This window comes from Arvicola amphibius, chromosome 18, assembly GCF_903992535.2.
Source record: "Arvicola amphibius chromosome 18, mArvAmp1.2, whole genome shotgun sequence".
In the NCBI taxonomy this organism is placed as follows: Eukaryota; Metazoa; Chordata; class Mammalia; order Rodentia; family Cricetidae; genus Arvicola; species Arvicola amphibius.
The window spans coordinates 5,539,143-5,564,189 of NC_052064.1; the positions used below are offsets into that span (position 1 = coordinate 5,539,143).

The 25,047-nt window shown below is 45.4% G+C and overlaps 2 protein-coding genes across 2 annotated transcripts in view; one reads left to right on the forward strand and one right to left on the reverse strand.

Annotated features, from left to right (window-relative positions):
- The window catches only part of Fbxl13 (F-box and leucine rich repeat protein 13), a 145,018-nt gene extending 134,774 nt beyond the window's left edge, over positions 1-10,244 (reverse strand). The window contains exon 1 of the mRNA XM_038315584.2: positions 10,170-10,244. Within this exon, the coding sequence (XP_038171512.2) occupies positions 10,170-10,244 (75 nt within the window). The remainder of the gene's footprint in view (positions 1-10,169) is intronic.
- Positions 10,245-10,667: 423 nt separating this feature from the next.
- On the forward strand, positions 10,668-22,924 carry Armc10 (armadillo repeat containing 10). The gene is made up of 6 exons (XM_038315219.1): positions 10,668-10,991; positions 14,306-14,454; positions 15,917-16,051; positions 17,289-17,465; positions 21,814-21,885; positions 22,600-22,924. Exons 1-6 carry the CDS (start codon positions 10,859-10,861, stop codon positions 22,852-22,854), a joined length of 921 nt encoding a protein of 306 aa, XP_038171147.1. The 5' UTR covers positions 10,668-10,858; the 3' UTR covers positions 22,855-22,924.
- Positions 22,925-25,047: the final 2,123 nt, after the last annotated feature.

The window sequence follows — 25,047 nt, forward strand, 5'->3', positions numbered from 1 at the left end:
CTGTCAACCGAGCAACTCTGGGAGCAGGGGAGATGATCCTCCCAGGGAAGAGGACACCAAATGGTTGTCTAGTGCCAAACGGTCAGCCCTGAAAACATACATACGAGTAGCATTATACAGACTGAGCAGGTTGTATTTAGGAACAAATATACATATGCTACAGCTACATATATGCACGCATGCAATAATAGTGAAAGAGGCAGCCATGAAGGAGAAGGAGAGTGGGGAGGGGTATATGGCAGGGTTTGGGAGGAGGAAAAGGAAGGGAGAAATGTTGTAATATATTATAATCTCAAAAATAGAAAAAAAGAAAAAGTTTAAAATCTACTATGGGGCTGTGGCGGGGTTCAATGGCAGAGCCGTTTGTTAGAGCATGGTGAGGCCATGGGCTCACAACAGGAGGAGGAATCTATTGTAAATTGAAAAATATTAAAATGCATTTATATTTTATCATCCATGATACTTAAAGAAAATATATATATACATATATATATATATATATATAGCTATGCTGGGAAAATATATACATTATATATATCCATGTGTGTGAATATGTGGGTATTATGGGAAATGTGCACACAGGAAGGAAACAAATAACTTAATAGGCAATTAAGTTATTAATTTTTGTTATTAATAGATAATGCACTTTAAAGCATATCTATAGTACTCAGGAAGCTGAGACAGCGTAATTTTCCCCTGGGCTATCCCTGTGAGAAAAAATTACCATTAAAAACAGTATCAATGAAGCACACGGAATTCCTGAACACTTCTGCCCTTAGCCACACAGCCAACAGCAGCCAGCTGAAAACTCACTGTTAAGTTGGGAGCATAGCCCCCAGCTCCCAGGCCTGAGGCTGTATTGGTCTGGACTACAAATCCCAGAATGCCAGGTCAGGACCACTCCCACAGGGTCTTTAAGTGAATTCCTAAAAGAGAATCACATGGTCTCTTTTCCTTTCTCCTGGTGGTTGTGTTCAAGGCCTCACGGCTCCCCCTCAGGGCCACCCAAGAGAGCAGGAATCCCACTAAACATGGATATTTCTTAATTTGGCTTGCTTTGATTTGGCTTGATTGGGAATTTGCGTCGGCAGAGAGCTCGCATTAGGAAATATTCCTAACACTCACCTTGTTCTTCCTGACTCCCTGAGTCCCTTTAGGATTCACTGGGTATGTCTCAACGGGAGGGAGATTTTTTTTTTCCTTTCCCCCACCCAGAAGCCACTCTTGTTGGCTTTCTCCTGCTCCTTCGTTTCAGAAACAAAATCTCCCAGACCCTAGAGTTACACAGAGCGTGTTTTCACCGCCGTGGGTCAAGCGCCGTCAAACATAGATCTAGGGACTTGGCTGCTCTCCCAGTGTCCCTCCAACAAGCAGACAAAGAAAAAAAAGAAATACAGGAAATCGGTCCTGACTGAACTCTGTATAATGGAACCCTCCCTTCACAACTCCTTGACTCCTTTTTGCTTTGCAGCCGGCTAGGACCCCACCGGCAGGATAAAGGAAAATGCCTCAGTTTAGACACAGGCCCCTCCCCTCCACCCACCCCCCCCACCCCCCCGTTGGAAAGAAGATAATAAATTCAAGAGACTGAAAACAAAGCAGGGTTTAAAACCACAATTCAGCAGAAAAGGACACCAACATAGAAAAAAGGCCAAACCGCCACCCAGCAACAGCTTCTAAAATCCTCGACTGTCCACTGCTCCCATTGGCAGAAGCAAACACTCTTCACAAACTGCAGAGACAGAGGAGGGCGGGAGACTGAACTGAGTTCTTAAAAGAAACACTACAGGGCTCCTGTAGCGAGATGGCTCAGCAGGACTCAACGCGGACTCAGGTCTGCTTCCCAGCACTTGCTCCGCGGCTTAGAGCTATGGGCATCTCCAGGTCCAGGGGAGCTACCCACTCATTCAGTCTTGGTGCGCACCAGACATGTACCTCCAGTTAGCTCCTGGGGAGCTAGCCCACTCTTACGACCGTGGTGGGCACCCGGCATGCAGAAAGTGCATACACATTCAGGTAAAACGCCCACACACAGAAATATAAATCTTTTTTTTTTCTTAAGAAAATGGACCGTAACAACCTCTTAAGTCCCCCTGACTCAGACCCTCCCTGACCTCTCTCAGGAGAAGCTTAGCTACTTGCAGACTAAATACCCAAGGCACCCTTGGTTCCCACCACAGCTTCAAGCTAGATTTTAAAAGGTGGCTATTACCCAAAAAGCATCAAGGGACAGGGGCTGGATCCCTCCACTACATCCGCTTCCTGAACAGCTCTGCTGGAAGACCCATCTGTCCCTGACGCTTTGATGTGTGGGGTCTACAGAGCCCAGGGGTTCTGCTTCCCCCATTCTACAATCCTTCTCCTCCTTCATAGTCTGTGTCTAGAGGACATTTGCATCAGAACTATTTGGATGGCAACCTACTTCCTCTGCTACCTAGGGCTCTGTATTTTTAGCAAGCTCCTTGAGAAATTCCCAGGTGCAGAAGTCTGAGAGTTAGTGGGGTTTAATTCTGTGGGAATTAAGAAAGTTAGGGATCAAGTTAAGAAATATCAGACATTGCATGTTGCTTTGTATTTCTGTGTTCTCCAGATCATAAAGCCACTTTCCTAAAATCAGAAACCTAGGCAAATAGAGAGGCTACGTTTCTGAGATGGCAGTACAGGCACATGGAGCTAATGGAGTGGAAAGTTTACTTTTTGCAGAGAGTTATGACTGTTCATTTGCTCCTAATGGACAAGACAATACAGCAAGGAGTTTAGAAATTCATGGGTGGATGGCACACAGCAACATGCCAACAAGGCAGCATGACCAGTGACTAAATATTTCTCTCTGTTTGCTTGTTTTAAAGTGCTAGGGATGGAAGCCAGGACCTTAGACCAGCTTAAGCAAGAGCCACAGAGCTGACTTCACAGTAGACATCAGCAGAAAGGTCCAGGAGACAGCTCAGCAGACAAGCGCTACTTGCTGTACAAGAATGGGGGTTTCCTCTTGTTTCCTGAAGTGGGATAATGAGGCATGTATGTCTTAGGACCCATGTGAGTCTTAAATGTATGAGACTCAGGAAAGCACAGTGTGGTGACAAGGAACCATTGTGACAGACTGTACGCCAAGCGAAATGGAAGGAGCTAGAATGGGAAAACGTGTTTAGAAAAAAAAAATGGCAAGGAAAGAAGAGGGTCCTTGAGCAATGGTTCAGACATACGGTAGTTAGCTGCCAGTATAGTTCTGGGTTGAGGGGGGCAGGGACAGACTAACTCGTGAGACAGACTAACTCGTGAGAACCAATTAAGGTTATCAGGTCAGATACCCAGAACGCACGGTGACTATGTTAACAGCCTCATCGTAGTATAAAAGCAACTGCTCGAAGAGTGTTGCAATGAACACAGCCCTCGGATGCTTGTGTGGCCCCGTTAGTCAGAAATGTCCAAGTCGCCAGAAGAGAGTAGAGTGTGTATGGGTGGGGAAGCCAGAAAAGCCAAGCCCAGTAGGACAGATCAAGTCACCAATAACCAGGAATGGATGCAGAAATCAGACAGGGTCACTCTGTGAAGACAAAGGAATTCTCCTCCAGACCCAATCGATCACTGTCTCTTGTTCCTGCTGCAATAACAATACCACACACTGAATGAGTTACAAGTTTCCTATGGCTTAGAGTCTGCAGCTGCAAAGTCCAGGAGCATGATGCCAGCACTTAGTGAGGACCTCGGTGCTGAGTCACACACAGCATGCCCCAGGCCAGAGGGGCCCCGGGGAAGCTGGATTGGCTTGTGTACCAACCTATCCTGTGGTAACCCACTCCTTCCGGTGAGATCACCATCAGTCCACCTGTGAGGCTGATGGTCCCTGACCACAGCTGCTCCAAGTCCCGCTACCGCTTCACAGTGCAGCACTGGGAGCCGACATTCTAACACGCAAGCCCTGTGGGGACACAAACCAGGGTCATTTGCCCGAGAAAGCCTCATCCTGGTGCTCCTTGTCCATGCCACGTGCTCGCCCAAAAGTATGCACTTGGGTAACTCCCTACAGAACTAGCTATCGGGAGAGCTCATATCTATTTGGAAACATTTTGTTCATCTATAAACAAAGAAATACATCTTTTAAACAGACAATAGAACAAACAGTACAGATGTCTATAGCCTTTGAGAAGAAAGAAAAGGAGGTTGCTTTAAAGAGAAAAAGTGCCGCTTGAGAATCAGAGTCCCAGAAAGCCCTTTACTTCGCAATTAAAAAAAAAAAAATCTGAACTCTGTTCAAAGCTTTTCCTGCCCCTCCCTTCTCCAACCTCAGGAAACAAAGCAAAGTGCCCCCTCCCCCTGGAGACGTGGAGCACTGTGATGCTGCTTCAGGGTAGGTCTCATTCTGCAGTCCAGTCGTGAGCCTTTGAAAATGAATCGTCCACGACTAGTCACCATTTACACAGACACCGCCACCGTTTAACTTTAGAAGCTTTATCAACGCGAGTGTCCCAAGTGCTCTGTCCGTGCCGGAGAAACCTTGGGGAGAAGGGAACACCCCTGGGAACCAGCATGAGGGGTCCTATCTGCACCAGAATCTGCCTGTTATCCAGCATGAGGGGCTCTCTCTGAGCCCGGGTATGCTTGTGTTGTTCAGCTGGTTTGAAACTTAAAGCATTGAGCAACCTTCCTGCCTCGGTCTCCCGAGGAACCAGGACTACAGGAATATCGCACGCCCAGTCCAGACTGGATGGCTTGGATTGCACAGACCATAGGAGACTATGATAAGCATTTGAACACCTGCATACCATTCCTCCAATGGAGGGATCATCATCTGTGGCTACCCCTAGGTAAAGAACCACCGCAAAAGTAAAGCATTGGCAGCATTTTGTATCTTTAGTGTGGATTCATCTTAGAACGACCTCTGAGAACTGGCTGGCTGGACTAGGAACTCGGTAAAGATTCCCCACACACACACACATCCGAGTAGCGATAAACACTTTACCCAAAGGCCCAGCAAACTAAGTCAGTGTAGCAGTCCCTGCTCTCCCAAATCAGCAAGCTGTCCCTCGCCACGTACAAATTCCAGATTCCTGTATTCTTGGTAAATGTTTATTCCTTGTTCCAAGGCAGGGGTTTGGTAGGTTCCCCAGGCTGGTCTCCTGGGCTCAAGGAGCATGAAAGAAAGTACAAAAAACCACTGTGCCTCTCCTTTGCACCCCGTAAGACAAACACCCAATAACAGGATCCATGTGGCTTCTAAGTAAATGTGTTTTTTTAATAAAAACTGACAACTGAATCTTGAAAGAAATGTAGGCCATAAAAACTTTATCAAAAAAAAAATCAAGAAAAAGTCAAACGGCTTCAGTCGTGATTTGTAACTGAAGCTCGCCCTCTGCTGGTCAGAGCCAGCTTTGCAGGCTCCTATCACTTGCCTAAGATACTAAACTGAAACCCAGCCTCACCATTTGAAATGTAGTTTCTTACTCTGATACAATTGCTATATTTGTTTGTTTAATAATTTTGTAGACAGTGTATCCATAATACAGAGCTCATCTTTGGTCTCACTGGAGCTGGTCTTTTTGCCAGGAGGTGACAATACCTACCTCTATCAAGTAGAAACAGAAATACAGATGTATGTCTAATTTTTTTTAATGTACCCAACTCCTTCCAAGAGGGCATCATTGCATGGACTCCTATTTTAATAATTTCCTTAAAGATATGAATGCCTTCCAGGAGTACTTCCAAAAGACAGACAGTGAGGTGAGACACAGTGTGTGCAATATCTGTATTCTGAGAGGAAAGATGACTATCGTGAACCAGAAGAATCACATGGATTTGTGTTTCCTAAACTTTCTTGTATGTACAGCCCCTAAGCATTGCCATTGCATATTGCTTTTAATTTGGAGTTTCTATAATATATAGTTCCTGGACCATGAAATAATTTATACACAGTAAACATTTTATTGCCCAAACTTCTAAGTATCTGTCTATTTACTTCATTTGTTTAAAATATAAAGCAAATGCATAAAATAGCAAGCTCTGGATTGAGGAGACAGCAGAGAGGATAAAGCACTTGCCTCACAAGCTTGAGGGACTGAGTTTGAATCCCCAGGACCCATGTGAAGTCAGGTGAAGAGCACACATAGGCGAGTGGCCCTGGGATGCGGGGGTGAAGACAGGAGAATCCCTCAAACTCAAGGGCCAACAAGCCTGGCGTCAAAGAACAAAGAAACCCTCTTTCAAACCAGATAGAAGGCAAGGACTGACCTTAAGCTTTCCACTCATGTACGACGACATGCATGTGCCACCCCTCATACACAGGAACAAACACAGCCGAAACATTAAAAGACTCAGCTCCAAGGTCTTTTGAAAAGGTTATTACTATATCTATGTTAATCTCTTTTGTGTAGACAACATACTTAGATAGCAAGAATACACCATTAGAGAGAGAGAAAGAGAGAGAGATTCCTTCCTGAAAGAATTATATTACTTTTTATTCTCATGCTTTTAACATTTATTTACTCACTGGTTGACTGATTCATTTACTTACTATGTGTCTGCATGCTTTCAGGAGAGCAATTGAGGACGGTACCTGAAGTTGAACTCTGTTCAACATGAGTGCATGCATCCTAGTGCAAATTCAGGTAAGACATCAGAGAGTAGTGAAATCCCACAGGAGAAAGACTCTGCTTTCGTGAACTGCCAGTAAGCACACTTTCCCAGCTCCAGGTAGAATGAGGACCAGAGTGTGTCCAGGCCCAGAATGTTCCACCAGTAGGAAAAAGGGAAGTCAGACAGCTTTGGGTAGTTGCATGGAGCCGAAAGAATAAGAGGCGCCCACATGTGGACATTTGTTCAATGACAAGTATGTCTGAATCTAGAGTGAAGGAACCAGCAGAACCACCTCTAGGAGGATATTCATGGGAAAGAGGGAGGAGCCTGTTAGTCTAGCATAAAGCCAGCTTCATCGGCCTAGAATGACTGACCTCTTCAGTCTATAGAGAAGAGAAGGGGACTCTCCATGGTAAAAGAGTGGATTGTGTAGAATGTCTACTGCTCCTTTTTACTTGATATCCAACAGAACAAATCACTCAATATGTCCAGAGTTGAGAAAATATAATAATCAATGGAGGAAAAGAAACAACAGACACAGATTCAAAACTGATTCAGATACTAAAGGAACCAGTGTTTCTTTCTGTCTTCATTTTAGATGTGGTCTCTTCCTATGCTTGCCTTGAACTCAATATGTAGCCTCAGGCTAAGCTAATAGCAACCCTCCTGTCCTAGCTTCCTGAGTTCCAGGATTAGAGACTTGTTCCAGTAGGAGCCGGCCATGACAAGCTAAATAAAAACAGACCACCCAAAGTAAGTTCTTTACTTCCAACCATTATCACCTGCCAGAGTAGGACTCAGCCATACATAAGTTTAATGTAGGCCTGAGGCTCAGTAGTTTACCCTGGAGTTATACCTGGTTGCAGGAAGAACCATAAACTGAGATTACCTGAGCACCACCCAAGATCAGACCATCCAAAGGAAATGCCTAAAGTTCCAACCGCTGAGGATAGGACCATCTGCCAGAACAAACTCACCAGGACACCCCTAGACAAATGTCAGCCAGTCAGGGGTCCTGAAGCTCAGAGACTCCTCACCTCTGCCTTTACTACTATAAGAACCCAACTCTAACTGAACTTAGGGCTCTCCATTTATTCCAATACGTTGGATACACAGAGAGACCGAGTTTGCAAACTTATGTGAAATAAAGGCTCTTTGCTTTTACGTACGGAACTCGGTCTCCTTGTTGGTTTTTGGGAGACTTTGCGGATCTGGGCATAGCAGTTCCATCATTTCCAAATAGTTATTTTATAAAAATAATCATTAACGTGTTAAAGAAAACAGGAAATGATATCAAAATAAATGAAAAGATATTTTCATAATTTTAAAAAGTGGAATGCTGGGAGAGGGTTGAAGAGGAGGGGAGAGGCAGGGATGGGAGCAGAGAAAAATATAGAGCTCAATAAAAATCAATAAAAAATGCAATGCATTGAAAGGAATCAATGGGCATTCCAGGACCAAAAAAAATTATATTGTACACAATTAAGATTTAATGTACTCAAAAGATAGAATGGGGCACCATATAAAACAAAACTAATAAAGTCAGCAATCCATTAAATTAATCTGCGAAAGATCCAAGACTGCACCCAGACAAAAAAACAGTTAACAGGACCAAGTTAAAACAAAGGACAAAGGTAAATTTTCATTATATTCTTGATTGGATTTCTATAAGAAAAGAGGAGAGAACTGGGTAGAAATAATAATATATTTAAGTGATTGTTATAAAACTAACAAAAACTAAACATCAGTCAGCAGATTCAATAAACCAGGCAAGTTTTTGTTTTGTTTTATTTGGGTTTTGGGTTTGGTTTTTATTTTCTTTTTGGAGTCTTACCATTACTATGCCTGGGCTCAAGCAACCCTTAGCCACAGTCTCCCTACCCAGCATGAGTACAGTTTTGGTTTTGGTTTTCCTTTAGTTAAAATGTACACAAGTTTGTAGAGAAATTGTATTGTAGGTGAACAACCAGGTTTGACTCAGAACACACAGGCGATGTTCGGAAGGGGTCAGATATACATGGGTGTCTTTGGTAAAGGATTATGGGTTCCACATATTTACAGGTGGCTTTTAGACAAGCACAAGTCCTGGAGGAGAGAGGGGGGGAGGGGGAGGGAGGGAGGGAGAGATGGCAGAATAGAATCCACCTCAATGGTCTCTGAGGGAAAGGGAATGGGTAAGGCTCAAGACTCCTACTGCACCTGCTTGATGCATGAGCAGAGGTGATGAGGCCTTCTCAGGATAAACTCTGGGACCTGCCCATATTTAACATGTTAACAAGTACTTCAAGATTACCACCCAAAAGGAAGGACTGTGCCAAACTGCTCTTTCCTCCCTTAGAGCCTCCGCTCTCCCCAATAAGTTATCTGCTGGAAACTCCTACTGCATCACCCACAACAAATGCCAACTATTTATTTACAGACAAAATAGAAGTTGCCAGACTTTCTCAGCTCCCTGCACGCAGGAGAATAAAACCTTGTATCCAGAACCATACTGTACTCCGGAGGCTGGGCAGAATGGGGGACCTGTGGTGACTGGGGTGCTAGAGAAGGAAGCCCTGCTCCTGCAGCTCTGATCCGCTCTCACGGCCAGAAGGGACCTACCGGACCACACAGGAAATATATGTTTTTCTAAACGGTATCCTAATAAAGACGGGAAGGACACTGGGCTCACTTAGGGCTAGATGATGTCCTTCCAAACACCCCAATGGAGGATGCCAAGGCCAGAGATTAGGCTGTGCTTATATAAGGCCAAAAAGACACGTATCTTTGACCTCCTGATTTCTCCTCTCCCAGAACTAAATAAAACCAGTCATAAATCCACCACACAACTGAGAAAAAAAAGTTACTTAGTTACTGAGAGAAAAAGAAACTTCAACTTTTAATCTAACCTTGTTACAAACAACATGCTTTGCAGTAATGTTAGAAAAAAGATGTGTGGCGGGCTACCAATACTCAAAGATGGAACTTTGAAAGCCACAAGGAAAAAGAAAAAGTATACCTATAACCCCACTGTGAAGACACTTAAACTGAGTGCCTCTCCCTTCCAAATCCACAATTGTTCATTCGGGTGTGATTTACTCTCTATTGCAACACCGCTGTTTCCGCTTTTAATAAATCCAGTTTTGCTTCATACAGATGCACCCTGAAACTCATTTCTTTGCTGAAACCGGGACCCCAGGTCCTGCTCTAAAAACCTGTGTCAATGGAGATGACTCTTTCTTCCCTCCTGCTGGAAGCGGGGCTAGGCAACCCTTACCCACAGAGCCCTGACGTCTTGTTCTAGGCTCGCTGCCCACTTCTAGCTCAAGATGCTCTTTATAATAGCACTGTGCATCTGACACGCCTTCTCTTGCTCCGAGGTTCCCAACCAGGGCCCTGTGCTCTCTCTCCCGGGAGAATGTCACTTTTTTCTCGACTTTCTTCTCATTCCCACCCCTGCCTTAGCCATCCTCACCCCCTGGTCTTCTCTAACCTTTCCCTCCCTCTCGAGTTACCCAAACCCCGCTCCTTCCTCGAGGGCAGCCCTAGGAATCTCCTCGTCCCTCCCGGGCATCTCCCCGTGTCCTGTGTGTGTGTGAGAGACTCCGTGGCTCCAGTACCTCACAGATCTGAGGAATGTATTTGTCCCTGAAGTAGTTCCTCAGTTTGGGGGTGGCACTGCGTAGTGAAGACATGGCCAGAGGCTGGCCCGAGATGCTGCGATCAGCTGAGCCGGCCGCGTCGGCGCGTTGCTCGGCAACCACGGGGGAAGGGGGCGGGGAGCCGTACAGTCCCCGCCAATCAGGAGACGGGAAAAAAGAGAGCCTGAAGGGGCGGGGCAGAGTGCGAGGGGCGGGGTGAGAAGGGGAGGGGAGGGGCGAGTAGGGGAGGGACAGTCATAACTGGGCGGGGCTAGAAGCCAGCCTCGCGCCGGGCGGTCTGGGTACGAGAAGGAGCTGCAGCTGCGGAGGGGGCGGGGCAGAGTGAGAAGGGGCGGGGCGAGGAGGGGAGGGGCGGGCTATAGCTGGGCGGGGCAGAGTGCTAAGGGGCGGGGCTAGACGGGAGGGGCGGGACGGGGCTAGAGGCGAGCCTCGCGCGTTGCGGTCCGAGTACGGGAAGGAGCTGCAGCGGCGGCCGCGGCTCTGTGCATCCCGCCCTCCCTGTGCAAGGCTCTGCGGCGCCGGGTGGGTGGGCTTCCGAGTTTAGCAGCCCGACTTCCGGGAGGCGGAGCCTCAGCCCCGTTTCCTCTCTCCGGACCGGAGTTGGTCCAGGCATCCCGGGTTCCCCGCAGCTCGGCGGCTGCAGCAGCATGGGCGGCGCACGGGACGCGGGCTGGGTGGCGGCGGGGCTGGTCCTTGGCGCCGGCGCCTGCTACTGCATCTACTGGCTGACTCGGGGCCCGCGGCGAGGACGCCGCCGCCTGCGCCCCTCGCGGTCCGCAGGTGAGGCGATGGGCGGGCCACAGGCTCGGGGCTGCAGGGCCACTCCGAGCTGCGTGGGCCGGGGGTGCCCCAGGCGCTCACGGGTCCCTGTGTCGCAGTGGGAGGACGTGGGACAGGAAGGCTGGAGGTTGCCTTGCGTGGGTCCGGAGCCGCTTCCCTGCCCCCACTTCTTTGTTTAAAATAAGGGCTGAAAACGTTGCCCCAAATTTTCTGTTGTTTCCTCTGGCTTCACAGGAGAGAACTAAGGTTTTTCCAAGCCATGTAGGTTGTTTATTTAAAATTTGTACCGGGCCTTTGTGTTACCAAAGAGATGTCCCTGGCTGCGAGTATGTTACTGCGGGGCCTCAGGCCTAGGCTGAAACTTAGCGTGTAGCCCTGGGAAAAAGGGATCCCTGTGGTGCAATTCTGCTGGCACCTGCCCTGGGGAGAAACCTTGACGCCATCCTCAGCATCCTGCAACTCGGACTTAAAGGTATAGTCCTCTGATGATTGGAACATTGAGAGGTCCAACAATTTGCTGCGCATTCTAAAGGGATCTTTTAGGTCGTGAAAACTGTTGGGGAAACAATTTGAAATAAAATCTGCCGACCCAAAAACCTGGCTTGCTCAAAGGTAGAGAAATGTATTTTTTTATCGAGTAATTATTAAAACGTTTTACCGGCACCATTACATGTAATCTGCTAATGCCATTCTAAAGGCAGAATTCTCACCTCTGTGTAGCCGGGCATATGCAAAATAAAGTGCCCTTAAAATTGGAGGACTAGACTACCATTTTCTACCTCTCAAATTCACCAAGAGTTCAACTGGTGGGAGATAATTGCCTTTCCATATAGGGAAAACAAAGCACCTTTCTGGGCGGGTAGAAAAACATCTTTGGGTTGTACAACTTTGACATTTGCTTTTCAAAATTCGCACTTCCGTGAACGAACCGGGACTCCAGCCTTCCATTTCCTCCAGGAAATGCTGTAAGGAAGGGGTGTGCAGCGCCTTTCCCCCTGGCACAGAGTTTGAACAGGTTGTGAAGATGATCATTTGCCCCTACAAAGCCTGGATTGTTTTCTCTTTCTCTATCACATACTTCTATACGATAATGGGGTTTTTTTAGTGTTGTTTTTGGAGACAGGGTTTCTCTGTATAACCCCAAACTGTCCTGGAACTCACTCTGTAGACCAGGTTGGCCTTGAACTCACAGAGATCTGCCTGCCCCTGCCTCCTTGAGAGCTGGGATCAAAAGCATTCATTCGTCTGGCACATTTTTTGTTTTTTGTTTTTGTTTAAGGCAGAAGGTCTGATTTATCCCTGCTCTGAAACTCACTATGTATAGAAAGCTGAATTTGTGATCCTGAAACTTGAATTGTCTTACTCTACCTCCCTCATTGCTGGGCTTGAATACATACACCACTATACTTTGGTTCGAGGAATGAAACACAGGTCAGACCCTTCCCAAAGTTCTATCCTTATATTTGAAGAGAAATCTTTTCTTTATCTTTAACTTTGGAGAAATGTGTGATTCCTGTTAAGAGGTTGGCCAGTCCCAGAGAATGGTGCTGAGGTAGAAGGACCAAGAATCAGTGCAGGTCTAGGCTACATAGTGAAAACCTGTCCCCGCAAAAAGTATAATTTCTGAACTAAAACTCTTTGAGGCCTTTGGAAAAGATAGAAACAGCATCAAATCATTCAGCTTAACATAAGAACTTGACAGAGTACAAATCTCAATCATGAATAAAGGGGATCTTTCAGGGGCTAAGAAAATGATTTATCAAGGCCAGGTTACATATAAGGAGAATTCATAGGAGTATGTATTAGTTATTGAATATATATATTCAAAACTACACAGTAGACAGGTGGTGGTGGCGCATGCCTTTCATGCCAGCACTCAGGAGGCAGAGTCAGGCGGATCCCTGTGAGTTCAAAGCCAGCCTGGTCTATGGAGTGAATTCCAGGACAGACTACAAAGCTACAGAGAAACCTTGTGTCGAAACAACAACAACAACAAAAAAAAAAAAAACAAACTACACAGTAATGTATAAAAGTCATTAAAACAACATTTCTGATAACGTACAACATTAGGAATACTCATCAAAAAATAAAGGCGAAGAAACTTTAATTAAAGGTATTTAACGTGAAAATATTAATTGCATCTTTACTAAGTCCAAGAATAAGAGACATGCTATCAGAACTATTAGCATTGTCCTGGAGTCTCAGGCATCTTGACAGAAAAAAAAGTCACAAAATTCAGTAATACAAAGGAAGCAAAGTTATAGAAAAATAAATCCTAATTTGTAAATGACTTATTTTGAGTCAGAAAAGTGCCAGAGAATTAATTGAACATTAGAATGGGGAAAACATGGTGAAGTGGAACACAACACACACACACACACACACACACACAGTAACTTCTTATACCTAAGCACTTATAAACGTGCAGGGTTTTAATATACGCTTACTTGAAAATATCTCATGCATTAAAAACTTCTAAAACTAGGAATGTATCTAGCAGGAAGCCTGTATGTAGCTAAACCACACGATGCCACACTGGAAACACGATTGTGCTTTACCATAGGTGGCCTGCCTAATAGACTCTTAAAAGGATAATCAGTCTCACCCTTTTGTACCCTAGTACAAACCTATCCCATCGTTAACCAATGCTCTTTAGGCAAATGTCCCCTCAGATCTATACCTGATGTTTAAAGTAGGTGAAAAAATGCTGTCAGCATCAAGGGTACATGTCATTTACATGCAATGCCTTTCTAATAGACACGTGACCACTGGTTAATACTTGATGGCTATAAACCTTCGTTTTCTACATAAATTATAATAATAATAGTATCTTTTTCCTAGGAGTACCTGAGAATCATATTATACAAAACGTGTAAAGTGCTTTAAGCAAGCAGAACCTCTGACATTTGGGTGCCTGCTCAGAAAAGGCTTAACTCCTCCTTTTCGCCTTCTTCATCCTTTCTGTCTCTGACCAAAACCGTAAGCAGGCTTCCCCGACGCTGCACTTTCTCGGTCCTCGGTGGCTCCCTTCCTCTTCCACTTGGCAGCCTCCAATGCCGCAGCGGCCTGTGCTCTTGAAGCCACGACCTCTCTCTGCCCCTTCTCCATCTCCCTCCTACCAGCAGACGCCAGGATTTGCAGCTTGCTTGCCCTGTTGCTTTCTCTAAAACATGAAAATTGTCCCCAAGGTTTAAAAACCAAAACAAGTAATTGTGAGAGCATCAGAGTTGGTGTTGGAACTTTTTAAACTTTACAAAGCAGAACACCTCACTGATGACTTTTAATGACCTTCAAGTGGCTTTCTTCTTACGCAGAAGACTTAACTGACAGTTCCTATGATGAGGTCCTAAATGCTGAGCAACTTGAGAAACTTCTGTACCTGCTGGAGTCAACTGATGATCCTATAATTGTTGAAAAAGCCTTGGTCACCCTGGGCAATAATGCAGCCTTCTCAACTAATCAAGTAAGTCTCCTCATTCCCCACAGCAGGAGTTGGGGTTCTGGGTGTTTAACTCGCGGTGTGTCTGTATCCTCACTGACAATCACAGCCAAATGATGACACAGGAAGTAATCTCTGAGAAGCTGGACACCAGCATCGCTGTAAGAGCTGGGTAATAGCATCCTAATAGTTCCTAGTCAACAAAAAGCAGAGTTCGCATAAACTAGTAAAAGCGCCTTACTTTTAAGTATGTGTTTTCATTGGATAACTGACCTCGCTAGAGTGGTCTGGGGTAGGTGATCCCTCAGCCAGCGATAACCACCAAGGCAGTGTAAATGGCTAAGACTATAGAGTTTAATGTGAATGCTTTCTCCCTTCCCCCTCAGAGAACAAGTAAAAACAATTTGGTTTTTTTTTTTTAACAGTGCTTTTGTTAACATTGTTATCAATACAGATTTATTTTGAGCTAAAAAATTTTGAATGTTTTGCCATTAAAAAGTGATACACATTTGAGGAAATATATTTGGATTTAAGGTGATTACGCAACATATACATGTATCAATATACAAACTGCTCCATTTATATATGTGTGTGTATATATATACATATATATATATATATATATATATATATATATATATATATATATATAATGTATGTGTCAGTTAGAATAAGGGGAGATAGATAAATGAAGTGCACTGGCCACATGGAAAACCCGGCATGGTGCCACACGCTTGTAATCGTACCAGTGGAGAAGCAGTGACAGGCAGTCCATGGAGCTTGCCATTTTTCTCCGGGTCCCAGAAAGCCACACCGATGATATTCACAGCATACAGAGGGACATCCCACATCACTGGCCCCAACCGATCCCAAAAGACCCAGATAATAAACATTGTTTCTCAACCAATATCCATAGTTACTTTTGACTTCTGTATTGACTGCTTTCAGCAAGGGATACACATGCATTATCCTGGTCTAGGGGCAAGAATGTATATAACTTAAGATTGGAGCTGTGTGTTAGTTTAGGTTGTAAAACTAACAACCTAAACTGTTCTATGGGAAATCCAAGGCAAGTTTGGTAGGTACATTATTCTCTTAAAAGCAGGTAAAACAAACAGTTTAAGTACATAGTAGGCTAGCAGACTTAAGTGACTTCAAGGTTTATTATTAACTTTGGCTATGAGGTCCAGCAAAAATTCAATCTTGGAATATAAGAGATTTTCAGAATATTGCATCTCCACACTGTTGAGTCCCAGCCAATGAAAGAAATGTCTTTAAAAAAAAAAAGTGAATCACATTTTGAGGAATGGCCTCTGTACACGCACACACTCACATAAAGACAATTTCTGAAGAGGAAGATTTGTGTATGAATGTACAAATAACATTTCTCTAAAGTGATTCATTTTGGTTGCATTTCTGTGTGCGTGAAGTTCATCAAAAGGTTGCATATTGAAGTTATGGTCCATTTTCTTTTCCTCTCTCTTAGGCCATTATTCGCGAGTTGGGTGGTATCCCAATCGTCGGAAACAAAATCAGCTCTCCGAACCACAGTATTAAGGAGAAAGCATTAAATGCACTAAATAACCTGAGTGTGAATGTTGAGAATCAAGTCAAGATAAAGGTAAGTTGTCTGAATTAAAATGCATCGGGTTGTCTACACAAAAGAGGAATTAGTGGGCGGTGGTGCGCATGCCTTTAATCCCAGCACTCGGGAGGCAGAGGCAGGTGGGTCTCTGTGAGTTCAAGGCCAGCCTGGTCTACAAGAGCTAGTTCCAGGACAGGCTCCAAAGCTACAGAGAAACCCTGTCTGGGAAAACTTTTTTTTTTTTTTTTAAAAAAAAAAAAAGTAATTAAATGTGAGGATTAAAACTCAGGGTAGGGTGTGCTTTATAACTTTACAGCCGACAACTCCCTTTAAAGAGAGAACCTAAAGCAGAGCTATCCCCTAGGCTTTGTGGTCGGGTTCCCTTTTACCTCAGGGATGCAGGAAGAATGAAGCCAGAATCCAGGAACGCAGACGGGCAGACTCAGTAAACTCAGAAGCTGCGACTCGGTGGTTTTAAACTGTCCTGTGGTGCAGAGGAAGACATAATGGGTAGAACTTTGGGTGTAAGAAAGTCCTTCCAAAGTCAGATCCCCAGAAAAGTGGGTAAAAGACGAAGATGAGCAGCCAATGAGAGTGACTTGTCAGCTCAGACCTCCAGTGCCCTGTGAGGACACTGTCACAGTGAGTCACTCGTCAGCTCAGATCTCTAGTGCGCCTGTCCGTCCAGCCTACCCTCACCATCAGCTGCAGAAGCCGATACTTATCTTCGAGGATGGAGAGAGTTGGCTTACACGTGTAATGTGGAACTTGAAAATGTGACCTCCGCTTCCTTCTTGTTACACTGCCACACCTATGGCAGCAGGGACACATTTGGAATGTCTCACAAACGTTCATACAGGTGTGTTGGGCGGTCACTTGATCATTTCTTAGAGCTTCAAATCAGACATTTTCTTACAATTTTGACAGCATTCAGATTTAGTGATAATTTTTCCTGTCTGGAAACTCATGCATGATATTGAATGCTGCCAGTGCTTCATGGCTTTTTGCAGTGGAGGTGAATAGTATAGAAACTCACATGCCTGCATCTCCAGAAATACTGAAGTTAATTTTGCTCTGCTTGCTTGTGATTCTCTGCACAGTGCCAGGTCATTAACAAAGGCAGCTTAGCTAGAATGGTCACCAGAGTCAGAGGGCCTGACATAAATGTCCCCTGTTCTGAAGGTCCAGTCCTGAGCTCTGCTCTGCCCTGCAGAAAAGCGGCACTCAGGACCTGGAGAGCCGGAGGTGCTCAGTCTCTCTCTCCTGCCTGCAGGTGTATGTCCAGCGAGTCTGTGAGGATGTCTTTGTGGATCCCCTGAACTCTGCCGTGCAGCTGGCCGGCCTGAGGCTGCTCACGAACATGACTGTCACCAACGACTACCAGCACCTGCTCAGCAGCTACATCACCGGCCTGCTCCACCTGCTGCTTACGGGGAACGGAAGCACCAAGGTAGGGAGCACAGCGTCTGTCCTGCAGGCCAGAGAGCCAAGCTCAGGAGACTGCATTTCCCGTCCACGTGTGGTGGTGCACACTTTTAATCCCAACACTGGGGGTGAGGAGGCAGGTGGAGCTCTGGGAGTGCTACCTAGTCTACATAAATGAGTTCGGGGGGAGGTGGGGAGATTGGGATCCCAGACCTTGTATTTCATCCCTGTGACGTCCCCCTAAAAAGATAGTGGTGCCTTTAATCTCAGCACTCGAGAATCAAGCAGGTGGATCTGTGTCAGTTCATGGCCAACCTGATCTGTATAGCAGATTCTATCAGGCAGGGCCACATAAAGAAACCCCGTATCCAAAAGAAAAGTGTAGTCCACTCAGCGTTTATGAAAAATCCTCATAGACGCCCAAGAAAGCCTTTTGTCTCCTTGCCCAGAATTGCAGATCCTGTGAAGCTCTTGTGATGTGTCTTGGGCGATCATTTGATCTTCTGAGAGTCAGGAAAATCATGTTGTTCTGGGACCCCTGTCGTCCTTTATCTAGAAACAGGAACCGAGTAAAGGACTTTTGAGAAATAGTGACTTAAGCTGCAGCTCTTACCTCAGTGTTGACAGCTCTTTAAATTAGCATACAAAGTAATGGGTTTTATTGTCTGATTTTTATTACAAGGAGTTTTTGTTACTCCTTGTCTTAGGGTTTCTATTGCTATGAAGAGACTCCATGACCGCTGCAGCTCTTATAAAAAAGAAAACACTTAATTGGGGTGACTCTCTTACAGTTCAGAGGTTCAGTCTATTATCATGTTGGGAGTAGGCAGACATGGTGCTGGCTGCATCTTGATCAGAAGGCAACAGGAAGTGGACTTAGACACTGGGCTGTACCCTGAGCATAGAAAACTCTCAAAGCCCACCCCCTTAATGACACAGTTCCTCCAATAAGGCCACACCTCCTAATAGTGCTGCTCCCTATGAGAAGGGGCCAGTTACATTCAAAGTACCACATTCCAATCCCTAGCCCCCATAAGCTTTTAATATCATAGTGCAAAATGCATTTATTCCAACTTCAAAAATCTTCATTGTCTAGTACAGTCGCAACAGTGTTTGAAAGTACAGAGTTGAAAGTCTCTTCTGGGATTTGTGAAGTCTCTTAACTGTAATTCCCTATAAAATCAAAATCAAAAAACAGATCACACACTTCCAGCGTATAATGGCACAGGATGTACATTACCATTCCAAACACAGAGACGGGAGCATAGCGAGGGAAGTCAAACTCCATACTCTGCGTCCCTTTATCCCACGTCTTAATCTGTTTATCTCCCTGAACACGGGACTTAGCTCCATCCCACTTCCTGATGCCCCTTTTCTCAGTCCGCACGTTTGCGTTCTCATTTGCTGCTTTTCATTGTAAATCTTCAGAGCCACACAGCAGGGTCTGTACTAGGCTGTTTTGAGAGTTCCTCTACCTATGGAATTAATTCAAAATTCTTCACTTTAGCCTCAGGCAAACTGTTCAGACAAGCCACAATCTTCACCAAAATATCACAGGACTGATCTCTAGGCAATATATTAACCTCCTGAGGTGGCCCCCACAGTTCATGGGATCTGTCACCCCCCAGCACCACCGTCTTCCATGCTACTACTAGAACGGTCCACTAAGCAGTGCGTAAAGCATCCTACTCCTTTCCAAACCCAGGACGTTTAGGTTGTTGGCTCAAATGCTGACGTCATTTTGGGGTTATCAGGGTATAATTACAGAAGAGCCGCACTGTAGCCCAGGGTTTCTGAGGTGTTATATGTGGGTGGTCCCAGACAAGCACAGGCGTTCACAGAATTAAACACAAGAGTAGGCCCTCATTTTGGCAGTACTGCTGCAGCTCCGGGCTGTCTCCAGCCCAGGAGAGCGCCTTCCCTCTGTGCTGTAATGTGACTGCTTCATGAAAAATCCTCTCCCTTGACCATCTCTTCGGCTTCTTTACCCGGAACCCAGGAGGAACTCTTAGTTCAGAGCCAAGCTCTGGACCTGTGTTTTTTTCTTTCTTTTTTTTTTTTTTTTTTTTTGGTTTTTTCGAGACAGGGTTTCTCTGCAGCTTTAGAGCCTGTCCTGGAACTAGCTCTTGTAGACCAGGCTGGTCTCGAACTCACAGAGATCCGCCTGCCTCTGCCTCCCGAGTGCTGGGATTAAAGGCGTGCGCCACCACCGCCTGGCTGGACCTGTGTATTTATATCTGTCTCAGATCTGGCCAGGAAAATCTACCACTTTGTGAGAGATGACTCACACCGGTTTGTTGTTCTTGTTGTTTGTGGTTGTTTGGTTGGGTTTTTTTTGTTGTTGTTGTTGTTGTTGTTTGTTTTGTTTTTTGTATTTTTCTACTGCATTGCCAAGAATTTTTCTAGGATAGAAAATTAAAGTTTTGATGGGAACCTGGTCATCATGGCATTGTTTCTCTATAAAAGCTGAGTATGGGTGTGAAGTTCTAGCTGGAAAATGCGTCTTCGCATAGCCGTCCATTTGTATGTGTCTTCATGGATGTTTCCTTGGTACGTGTCCAGCAGAGGGACTTTTACAGGTCTGTTTAGTCTGTAGTGGGATTCCACTGTGCTCTGCGGTTGCACCCTGACTCACTGTAAAGTGCTGTCTGTACTGACCAGAGAGCCTACAACCTAAATGTCCTGGGTCGCCACAAGGTGGTGTAGGGGGCAAGAAAGGAAAAGAGCGGAACTTGAAACTGTCGTCCATGCGTGTGTTTAACCTGTAGAGGGCAGCACGGTCACTCAGGCTCATTGTGATCTGTTGCACAGCTTCTGTTCCTGTTCCCCTGCTGCAGCTGCACTGACTTACAGCCAGGCCCTGTGTTCCTCAGGCCTGTTCCTGGTACTGCCAACAGCATCAGCTAAGATCCTGTGGTAGCTCACAGGGAGTGCGCTAAAGGGGCAGAGGTCACTCTTGCTTCACGGCAGCGATCCCCACTTTGGGGCAGGAAGGCCAGGGGCATAGACTTCTGTTTTCACCTTGTTCTCTTCTGCAGTTTGACATTTGATCGTGATTTTGTATTAATTTTACAAATTTTTAATTTGGGGGGTGGGAAGGTTTATTTTCAGAGACAGGGTTTCTCTGTGTAGCCCTGACTGTCCTAGAACCTGCTCTATGGAGCCGGCTGGCCTCGAACTCACACGGATCCACCTGCCTCTGCCTCCCGATGCTGGTACTAAAGACACATACCTCCATACCCACAAGGTAAAACTGAGATTAAGCAAAACTGAGATTATAAACACATCCACATGTGATCACAGGAATTGTAGGCGTACGGTGCATGTGGAAACTTCCTTTTTCTTTGTTTCCCTGTATTTGGAATGTTCTTAGGCTAGGGAAGACCTTAGGGCAGCTTGCCCAGCACAGGAGACCCAGTTTGGATCCCACTGCCCTCTTCCCAGAGTCCCCAAAATCAGTGTGTACTGCCTGTCTAATAAATTAGAAAAATGTGCATCCAGGTTCCTTCCTGGATCTGGTGAAAGTAGATTTGTTCTTTCCCAGTTTTAGTGCCCTCCTTCTCATCACTTTAATTTCAATGGTCTTGTAGAAAGTGTGGATTAGTGTTTTTCAAAGAGACATCCTGAGGCTGGAGAGATGGCTCAGCACTTAGGAGCATATGTTGCTCTTGCAGACGCCTCAGTACCAAGCACCCACATAACCATTGCTAACTCCAGAGGCTCCATTGCCCCCTTCTGACCTCTGCAGGTACTGCACACACATGATACATATACATATAGTCAACCATTTATGCACATAAAACAAGTCTAAGGTTTTTTTAAAACATTCTATTTAATTTCTGACTTTTCAAAAATGAGTAATAAGAATGCTAGCATTTTAATTAGCATTTAGACCACTTTCATATTGCTTCCTAATTAAATGATCATAAAACATTTTTCACATTTTAAAAAGATAACCTCCAAGAGTTCTGGGTTCAAGTGAGGACCCGGTCTCAATATCTGAGGTAAAGTGCATCACAGACAACACTGACCTCTGCCTCTGGCCTCCTCATGCACACACATGTGAACATGTGTGCACATAAGCACAGACTCTGAAAGAAAGGGGGTGACTAAACACATACCAGACTTACGGTATTGGGAGACATTTGCTGAGCTCTTTCTGCCTCCCCAGCAGCTGAGACAGAAGTGAGATGTAGCTGCCCTCAAAGAGGTGCCAAGGGTCAGAGGAGCCGAGTGGAGATTTCACAGAAAGAATTTGAGCCAGGCTTGGAGGTGCAGACGGGAGTTTATGGGATGTCGGGGAGTTAGAAGACAGCATCCTAGGAAGAGGGTTGTGCTTGCTGATCCAGTAAACCCAGCCTTCTCGCCGGCAGGTCCAGGTGTTGAAGCTGCTTTTGAATTTGTCTGAGAACCCAGCTATGACAGAGGGGCTGCTGAGTGCTCAAGTGAGTAGATCACCTCCCGGTTTGTGCATGCACACTCACAGAGAGATTGAACAGACGGAGCTAGGAAGGTCTGCCCAGAAACACTCACAGGGGTTATCTCTGAAGAGTAGAACTATGGGGTTGCTCTTGTATATTAATTTGTGTTTACTGAAACAAGCATATTTTACTTTTTAAAACTATCTTTAAAAACCCTCTGCATCAACACTGACTTTTCCATTGCTGCTCCATTTGCTGTCCACATTGTCCTTGCATCTGTAAAATTGGTTTGGTTTGTGCACATGTCTCAGCATTTGCTGAGACAACAGTGTCGAGCCACCCACCCGAGTGTGCTCGACACTGGGCAGAGCGCCCAGACCAGCAAGTACACAGTGCTCATCTTCATGGAACTCAAACCTGTAACCAACGAGCAGTCTCAGTGGGAACTGTTCCCGGACTGTGGGGGTGGTGATATTGGTTGCACTGACGAGTGCTTACAGAAACTGCATGGATCCTACAATGGTTGGTTTTTCAAATGTCTGCTCTCTGGGGTTCCAAAGAAATCTTACCTTTTCTCTAACAAGCACAACCTCATTTCATGTGTAACATGGGTCTAGAACCTGCACGGTTGTTAGTGAGTTAGCAGCTGGGGTTGCCTGCCCCAGATCAGACTTCTAAATGGAAACTAGTCAATGCTATTTTACAATACAAAATGACACTCAGTGTTTCCTCTTTCAGGTGGACGCTTCCTTTCTTTCCCTGTATGAGGGCCAAATAACAAGTGAGATTCTTCTCCGGGCTCTCACACTGTTTCAGAACCTAAACAACTGCCTCAAGGTGGAAGGCTGCTTGGCTGCTCAGCCACCCTTCGCCAAAGGGTCATTGTTTTCCCTGCTGTACGGAGAAGACTGCGCCCAGAAGATGCGAGCGTTAGCTCATCACCACGATGCGGACGTGAAAGAGAAGGCGTTAGCAATAATGCCGAAATTCTGACTCGTTGCGCGCTCTCTCTCTCTCTCTCTCTCTCTCTCTCTCTCTCTCTCTCTCTCTCTCTCTCTGCTTTTTTTTTCAAGACAGGGTTTCTCTGTGTAACAGCCCTGGCTGTCCCGGAACTCGCTCTGTAGACCACACTAGACTCAAACTCAGAAATTCACCTGCCTCTGCCTCCCTGAGTGCTGGGATATTAAAGGTATGCGCCACCACCACCCGACTGCTCCTACTTTTTCTATGAGTAATGCAGTCTTAAGTCAGCACGCAGGGACTTATTTTCTACTTCCACCTTTCTTTAAAAGGATGGTTTCAGCTGATGGAGTTAAACAAAGTCTTCTTTTGTTTCTAACACAGTTCAGGGTAAACAGCTGTAATCCAACATGACTTTCAAAATTTGGATTTCTTTTTTTTTTTTCTTTTGAGACAGGCTTTCTCTGTGTAGCCATGACTCTCTTGTATCTCATAGACCAGGCTGGCCTCGAATTCACAGAGATCTCCTGCCTCTGCTTCCCTAGTGCTGGGACTAAAGGCGTGCACCACTACAGCCTGACAAAATTTTGGATTTTGGAATAGTTCAGATTTGGGGCAGTCTGGGGATTAGGCATGATCAACAGGCAACGTCTACAAATACTCGAGTCAGGAACAGTCAGAGGATGGGAGTCACTTCTGGGGCAGAGGCTTAGTTGGGTTCATGGATTAATTTGCTCTTCAGGTTTATTTGGGATAATTTTACTGGTGTCAAGGGAATATGAGATTGAACTAGAGATACTTACTGGGGTATTTGATGGCTCCCTCACATCGAATCAGTGGCCTTTCTCTGCACAGTCCTGACCCTGGAAGTGACGGGCTCTGTGCCTCGGTGATCCCCAAGCTCTGCTCCACCCGCCCCCTCCACCGCCCCCTCCACCGTACTGCTTGCAGGCCCCTCATCATCAGAGCCTCCCTCCCCCTTTCAAATCAGTCAAACTGTATTTCCTTCTCCAGGGAACATGTTCTTAGCACTCACCCCAGTGTAAGGATGTGTCAGATGCTGGAGAGCAATCCAGCTTTCCACCCATAGGCAGCTGGCTGAACCAAGTGGCCGCTCTTTACAAGATGGGCCTGGGTGAGTCTGACTGGAGTCTATAGAAATACACCCCGAAATGATGTTTTTAAAAGCTGTTGTGAAACAGTGTACTGTGGTCCTGTGTATTTTTTAACAATGAGAAATACATTTATACATAGAACATTTCTAGAATGATGCGTAAAACTTGTGATCATGGGACTGGGTGGTGGGCACATTGGATTTTTTTGTGTATGCCCATTTCTACTGTTTGAATTTTTTACTGAGCATAAATTATATAATTTTTTTAATAAAAAGAAAATGCAAGGATGTACAAAATTTCTTTCCCCTCATTGACATTGTTTTACTAATTTTCATCCACATTCTACTTGACTAAAATTATATATAACTTCTAAATTTTTTCAAACTTATTTGTGAGTGTTTGGCCTGCGTGTATGTATGGGCACAAGGTCAGAAGGCAATGGAACTGTAGTAGATGGTTGTAAGCTAGCATATGGGCACTGGAAACTGAACCCAGTAGCTTCTAGCCACCGAGCCATTTCTCTGAGCCCTATAAGCATTGTCTTTTCAGATATATCAGTATCTCAGGAGGTGTAAGTTTGATGTCTTTGAGTTCAGCCAGGTTCTACCATATGTGGGTCCATTGTGCCCTTGTGCTTGGCACTGAGTGTGCAAGCTGAAGCTCCACTGTGTGTGTGTGTGTGTGTGTGTGTGTGTGTGTGTGTGTGTAAGAGAGAGCAATTGCTTTAGGGGTGCTTCAGAACACACCTGTAAAGACTAGCGTGATTCAAGAGGCACAGATCCTCGAACTGAAAGCTGTATCCGCAGGATTGACAGACATCAGCTTGGAAGACTCTTTAGAACAGGAAAGCGTTGACTTTAAGGCGAGGCTAGAAGCCTTCAGTGTGCTGTAGTAGCGCTAAGCCGTGGTTTGCCGCAGACACAACATTGAAGGTATTCTCCAAAAGGCACATTTCTTCATAATGGTTTGAAAATCTGCCTATTTACCAAAAATGGATGTTGGAAGGTTGTACAGCTTTCGCCATGCGGGGTCTGGAGGCTCCTCGCCACCCTTCTCTCCGCTGGTTCTGGAGTGTCAGGGTAGAGTGGGTTCCACAGGTACCCAGGAAGAG

Coding starts and splice junctions, on each gene's coding strand:
- Armc10 (XM_038315219.1), top strand. CDS start 10,859: ATGGGCGGCGCACGGGACGCGGGCTGGGTGGCGGCGGGGCTGGTCCTT. Junction 10,992..14,305: donor GCGCCCCTCGCGGTCCGCAG/GTGAGGCGATGG, acceptor CTTCTTACGCAG/AAGACTTAACTGACAGTTCC. Junction 17,466..21,813: donor CGGGGAACGGAAGCACCAAG/GTAGGGAGCACA, acceptor TCTCGCCGGCAG/GTCCAGGTGTTGAAGCTGCT.